General features: G+C 32.3%; 1 protein-coding gene across 1 annotated transcript; it reads left to right on the top strand.

The window, feature by feature from the left end:
• Positions 1-677: 677 nt before the first annotated feature.
• LOC311436321 (transmembrane emp24 domain-containing protein 11-like) lies at positions 678-6,570 on the top strand. Its single transcript, XM_084518377.1, has 5 exons — positions 678-897; positions 1,741-1,841; positions 2,617-2,742; positions 5,041-5,187; positions 6,090-6,570. Exons 1-5 carry the CDS (start codon positions 768-770, stop codon positions 6,237-6,239), a joined length of 654 nt encoding a protein of 217 aa, XP_084374503.1. The 5' UTR covers positions 678-767; the 3' UTR covers positions 6,240-6,570.
• Positions 6,571-7,074: the final 504 nt, after the last annotated feature.

Raw genomic sequence — 7,074 nt, 5'->3', positions numbered from 1 at the left:
GGTGGCCCAGCTGGTTTTGACCCTTGATCAGTGCTAGAAAAAGATGTTTTTTATTGAGGCAGCTTCATAGATAGCAGGTGCAGCAAAGTGCAATAAACACAAATCAGTGCTTCTTTTGCAAATATGAAATGACTCATTAGGAGTTACCTACCTGAAATTTTAGGTATTTAGGTTAGTGTTTCAGATTGGTTTCTCCCCCCTCCCTCTTTAATTTCTTCATATTTCTTTCAGTCTTTTTATGTAGTCCCTATGGTTTCTGTACAGGCATATGCCTATGTCCAATGATTTAGGTTACAAATTACAAGATTTTTTGTAACTGTCACAACAGAGGAGTGAAGTTTTATCACCCATAATCACCCTGGATAAATTGGAAATATAAGATATTAAGTTCAATGTAAGTCAAAATTTTAGCAGGTAGGTTATGGAAAGAGATAGCCAATGTGGTTGCTTACAGTGATCTAGAGCACCACTCTCAAGTATCTGAGAAGTGATTTCTAGTTTCATACTACTCTGTGTATAAAATGAAATTTTAATCTAGATGCTGGGAAAGAAGAAAGATTTTACAAGTTATCTTTTCCTTTTTATCTCATTCTACAGAACATACTGTAGTTATTTATAAATGTGTAACCACCAGCTGCCTTTTCTCACAGTTTTTTTCCTCTCTCAAAACCACACTGATAAGCAGCAAACAAGGAACAACCACAGGACTACATACATTTGTAAATAGTTATTTTCAAAAAGCAGTACTACTAGGATACATAAAAATAATGAAAAGCCAATTAATAGGATTTCTTATGAACTTTTGGATTTCATCTTCAATTGCTTTGTATTTTCATAGTGCAGAAAGAGAAGAGAAATGTATAATTGAAGATGTTCCCAGTGACACGTTGGTAACTGGTAGGTACCTGTCATTGCTATATAAAGATGCAATCTTATATATATCTTATATACCTCTTATGCAATCGTAAAGATAGCTTGTAATTTAACAGGAAAATCTGTGACTGATGAATATGGTAAGACCATGTTGATAAAAAAGAGGGCACACCACAAATAAGTCCCTGCAGCAGTGACTAGCCATCTTGTATTCACATATTCTGTGACTGCATTACACAAAAAAAAAAAAAAAAAAAAAAAAGTTTCCAGAGTGCTTAACTCTCTGAACAAAGAAAAATATTGTCTTCTAATTCTACAGCAGTGGGATTGCTGTTTCAACATGTGCTTCTACATATTATGACTCTTTCATACTACAATATTTTGATTAACAGTGATCTGGAAAGAAGCAATTCAAGATGTACTGAAGTTCCATCCCACCGGGGATATCATAAATATATATACTATATAATCATCTTTTTTACTAGTAATGTGATAAATATGAAAGAATCCAAAAAATGTAATTTGAATTCTTACCCTTACTTAATTTGAACACTTACTCTTAATTTGAACACTTACTCTTTTGGTGGTCTCAGCATGCCCTCTGGATGCTTATCTTGCAAGAACATTAGGAGTAATCAAAAAGTATTACTTGTTAATCAATCATTTTTGTAGTATTCTAGTGTAGTAAAAATTCATTGCATTTCACACTGTTATAAAATGCCTTCTGAGTAATTTAAATTATACATAATGAAATACACATATTGTTTTATTTTAAAACATTTATATTTTTGTGGAAAAAAACAATTAAGGACCTTTAATATTAAACTATGTTTTATTTATCAGATTTTTATCTATGTTTTTATTCAGGGAATTACAAAGTACAGAGATGGGATATACATAAACAAGGTTTTCTTGAATCTGCTCCTGGTTTGGGGATGTTTGTGACTGTTAGAACTCCTTCTGCTGAGGTAAATATTCTTTATGAATGCTTCTATACAATTTATGTATTGACTTTCAACACTGGCAGTCTAAACTCTCTAAATATATTGATGCTTTTTGGGGGAAAATAAATCTGCAATCAATCCACTAATCTGCTAATTCAGTATTTTCTTGTTGAAATGTATAAGCACCTTGTGGTTGATATCAAAATAAATAGAAATGGCATGCTTGAAAATAAATAGAAATGGAATGTTTGATAATTATTTGTGTGAACAATGTTTGCATTATTACTGGAATTGGGAAACTATGCCATTAAGACTAGTAAGCCACAACTGAGAAAACATATGATATTTAAAAATAATGAAAATTTGCTAATAAAGCAAAATGGTTCAGAAAGTATTTGAGCAGCAGAAAGAAAAGCTAATGATAAAACAAAATGCAAAAGACTAGATACTGTGAGGCTGCATGCAGCCATCAGGCAGGCATAGCAACTGCAGCATGAGGTCCTGAGCTTTTTCAACAATGACCAACTTATTCTGTGCCTAGACAAGGTCTTAGCTTTCAAACTTTTAATGCTTTAGAGACCATTGGATTTTGTATGTTGCAGAAATTCATAGCATTTCAATGTTTACTGTGAGATAAAACTGTTTATCATTCTCTAAATCTCTTCTGAAATTCAGAAAAATTTAATGTTTTCAGGAGGTTAATTTATTACTGTTTACATACAATTCACAGTACTGCATTTGATTATTTTATCAATATCTTTAATGTACATATCCAACATATAACACATCTAAATTGCAGGTAATATTGTCAAAACTGTATGGGCCAGAAGCAACATTTTCTTTTACATCCTATCTATCTGGGGAGCATATTATCTGTTTACAGTCTAACTCCACGAGACTTGTGGCATTTGCAGGAAGTAAACTGGTACGTGTATTTCTTAAATATTCTTGGTTGTAATAGTATTAATTGTATAAACACTATAGGGTTTACGAAATATATTAGAAATTTAACTTCTAGCAGAAAATGCAACATTTCCTAGTGATTAAACATGATAAATCTAAAATTATGAAGATGAAGAGATAAAAAGACTGTTCTGCTATATAGGAAGTTAAGATTCAAGAGGCAAGACTTAACTACAGATTGATTTAATGTTTGCATGGTGCTTTGAGTGTGAAATGGTTCTGATCAATAAGAACATCTGTTTGGTTCAGAAAGATAGATATGTGAGACTGACTACCACAAATGCTGTCACGAAACAGTGACATCGTAATAGTATTGCATGGCTTACCTTATTGCATGACCTTAGATCTAGGTCTTTCAGAAAATTTAGCATAGAAATGTTTGCAAGATATTCATATTAAGAACACATTAGCATTCTCAATATTGTCTACAACCAATAAAGATTTTCTTCATGCAGATTTTGAAAAGAGGGGCATCAGTTATCTGATCAGAGTTCTCTAGTAGTTAAATCTGATCTGATCAGAGTTATCATCATTATCGTGACTCTAATCTGTTTTGGCAAGGCATTTCATAAACACTGTCGAAAAATTTATCTATATACCTATTCTCAAAAGGTAGTTTGACAGCTCTTTAGAGTTGTCTTTTTTTTTTTTTTTTTTTTTTTTTTACAGTTGGTTGCAAAAAACTGTTAGATAATGTAAACATTTTGTAAATGTGTAAATGTGTTAAGCTAGACAGGACAAATTTTATCCTAGATGTTTGCTTTAGAAACATGTAGATGACACAGAACCAAGAGATGTTAACATTACTGAAGAAGAAGAGTTACACTGGAATAATTAGGTGTTATTATTAACTTTTTAATGGAAATAAGTGGAAATTTAATCATATACTTTGCAAAAGCACTTAGCATCCAGTAATAATAATAATAATAATAATAATAATAATAATAATAAAAATGTGGAGTTCATCAACTAGACAGGATAAGGGAGGTAAAGTATTGGTTTGTCAGAGTTAACTACGGACCATCAGTGTGATTCTGGAGATACAGGAGGATATTTTGATCTGATATCAAAATATCAGATCAGTATAGATGGAGATGAACTAATATCATTTTATATGATACATGCACTGTATACAGTTCTGGCCATCCTCTTTAAAAAGTGAACAGGTGCAGGGAAGGAGAAGATTAATAGTATGGACATTAAAAAGAGTTTGTCTTAAGAATACAAAAATAAAAAAGGAAAATATTATTCTTTATACTGCAGGATTTAAGATTAGAAAAGGAAAAACATTCTTTAGGTAACTGAAGTAGTCTTGATGTAGCCTTCTACAAGAACCAGGTGGTTATCTGAACTGTTTCAAACCAAACTTTACTAAATTCACAGGCTCCTATAAGGTTGTGAGAGGGATTTCTGGATGTTCAGTTAGCTAACTCTAAGAAACCTGAAAGGAGATGTGGTTGCCATTTGTGGTTGACATCTGAATAGACCAAACTTCTATTGTGTAGTATCAAGATCTAGGACTTCTGTAGATTATCTGCTAGACTACAATTTATTTTCTCTTAGGTACAAATTGGCTTCTGGGGCAACTTTCTCCTTTTCGTTTTTGCAAAATTTTCAATTCATGCCTAAGTTTCATGATACTGCAGGTTGTATTCACCTCTTTTATTTCTATGGGACTGTCACCTGGAGGGTTTGGGACACTTCTGCTATTGCTCTAACAGTTGATAATAGGATATTGGGAACTATTTCATACCTGATATACCGTGTGTGGAGAAACAAAGAAGATACTTTATGGACTGTTCTGCTTTAACACCAATGATAAACTGCAAATAATGATTTGGCTGGTCTCCTTTGTTTTCTATCCCTAACTGTAAGTGGAATACCTAGAAGTTAAAAGGTTCCTTCAGCTTCCTGCATTCTTCATTGAAGAATGTTATTTCTGCAATATTAGGATGGAATGTGAAATATAACAAGCAGTCCTAATAGTGCTCTTTTTTTTATAACCAATTTGGGCAGAGAACAGAAAACATTTTCACAGTAGTTAAAAAAAACACTAGTATAAAACAATGCCTTAAAGTTAGTGAAGTTTTTAAATTTGTATAATTAATTTTAAAATGAAATTAAGAAACACTTCAAATATTCTATCTGGTTCTAACTTTAGGAAGGATTTACAAAAGCATTTAAAGCTCTTTTTCTGTAATGAGCTTAGGAATTTTGGAAACAAAAGACACAGTAATAAGAATATTTTTTCTGTTCTCAGCGTATACATTTGGACATTAGAGTTGGAGAACATTTTCTGGATGAAACGGTTATTCAAGCCAAAGACAAAGTGAATGAAGTTAACTTCAGACTAGAACATCTAATGGAGCAAATTCAACATGTATCCAAAGAACAAAACTATGAAAGAGTATGTATGTTCCCTAATAGAAAAAAAAATGTACAGAGGCTTATTGATTTATAAAGTAATCTGAGGTTTATTATTTAATTGCAGTATTATTTTTAACTAACTTATAAAAAGCTATTAGTATTTAACCAAAACAGCCCACATTACCTTACAAAATATTTTTAAGCTGTAAAAGGAAACAACATAAAAACTAATTACCATGAACTCATGGTTATAGCAACAGGTGTTATTTTAAAGCTGGAATTTCCAAATATAGTTTTCTTGGCCAGAGCCAATAACAGCAGTGGAGCAGGTGCCAGGTACCATAGCTGGTGATGTTGCCAGTTGTTGTTTCCATGCTGGTCTGTGTGCACAAATTTTATTGGAGTGCATAAGGAAATGATTGAGTGTGTATTTATATACCTTCATGCACTTAGAAATAAAGTCCTCCTTCAAACAAGAGTAAACCCATTGTCTTCACTTTTCTACACATACACAGGCACTCAGACTGTGTTTGAAATCTATCTGCTAGTTCCCTAGAAAATGACATTTGGCTGCCAAAAGGTTCTTGACTGCAATGTGCAAGTGACTGTAAGCCTAAAAAGTCTTAAGCATGTACTAGTGGGATATATTTCATATATATATATATACATATATATATATATAGGCAACAAGAGAAACTTGCTTGCATTTCTGCTTCCAGACAGCAATTTGTCTGCTTTTCTGTTTTGGTTTGTAAATTCCTCCTTATGGAAGAACAAACTTCCATTTTTATCAATATGAGAAAAGTGCTTGCTTACTACCATGCAGAAGAGGGATGCATGTCTAGTTAACATGATAGCAGCATGAAACATGCTGATGCTGGTAAGTACTAAGTATGCTTTTTCTTTATCTTTATCTTTTTTTTTTTTTTTTTTCTTCTTCAGGAACGTGAAGAAAAATTTCGGAATATAAGTGAACAGACCAACAGCAATATTTTGTGGTGGGCTGTGGCACAAACATTTATCCTTATCTCCATTGGAATCTGGCAAATCAAATCTCTCAAAGATTTCTTTATAGCTAAGAAGCTTGTTTAAGTCTTATGAAGTAAATGCACAGATTGGAAATTTCCTCATTATCTAATATAGAAAATTCAAAGAAACCCTGTACCTATGAGCATATATGTTGTATAAAACTCTTAAGCTTCTCTCATTTTCTACTCTATTTCTCACTCTAACTCTGGTTTCAGTCTCTGGCCTCTCCTTAAATTTTAATCTTTGAATTCCATCTTTTATTAGTTTCTTTTCCTCTGTAGATGTAAAGCTAAATCTAGAAGACTCAATGACTAAGGCAGCATTTAACTTTAACTCAGGATTGTTAAATTTAAAATAGAAATCTTTAAAATAAAATCCTAATGTTTTAAAGTTCTCTACTTGCTGTGTAATCTTTTTCTGTACTAGCTTGAACAGGTCAGTGTTTCAGCCTGAGTGGGATTCAGATAGCAGGCAGAGAAAAAACTATATCCCCTGTGGCACTTAATTTGGTGAGAGTTGCATATTGCACTGTATGCACACTAAGTTTTCTTCTAATATAATTGTGACTATTTTCTTTTAAAATATTCAAAGTTTTACATGACAGTGGAGCCTATCTTTACTGTTATGATCAGAAGATGCAGCAATTACCATGGAAGAGACAGAGACCCAGACAAACAATTTGGAATTGTAGTTACTCTTTGTTCCCAGATAAGCCCTAAACATTAAGCTATAGAGTTGGGATCTGACCTTTTGCAGTTGTTTATGTAAATTATAATCTTTATGAAGAATGCCAACACAGACCAAATTAGAGCTTTTATGGTAAACACTGAATTTGTTCCTGTATATTATATTTAAGTTGTACATATACTAAATTCTGCAGTCTCATTCTATGTTGGAG

This window comes from Aythya ferina, assembly GCF_964211825.1.
Source record: "Aythya ferina genome assembly, chromosome: 4".
In the NCBI taxonomy this organism is placed as follows: Eukaryota; Metazoa; Chordata; class Aves; order Anseriformes; family Anatidae; genus Aythya; species Aythya ferina.
This window is presented reverse-complemented; position numbering and strand designations above follow the sequence as displayed.

Bases quoted from the DNA above. Each gene is read 5' to 3' on its own strand.
- LOC311436321 (XM_084518377.1), top strand. From the start codon at position 768: ATGAAAAGCCAATTAATAGGATTTCTTATGAACTTTTGGATTTCATCT. The intron at 1,842-2,616 runs GTAAATATTCTT...TCTAAATTGCAG, and splicing joins TTAGAACTCCTTCTGCTGAG to GTAATATTGTCAAAACTGTA. The intron at 2,743-5,040 runs GTACGTGTATTT...TTCTGTTCTCAG, and splicing joins CATTTGCAGGAAGTAAACTG to CGTATACATTTGGACATTAG.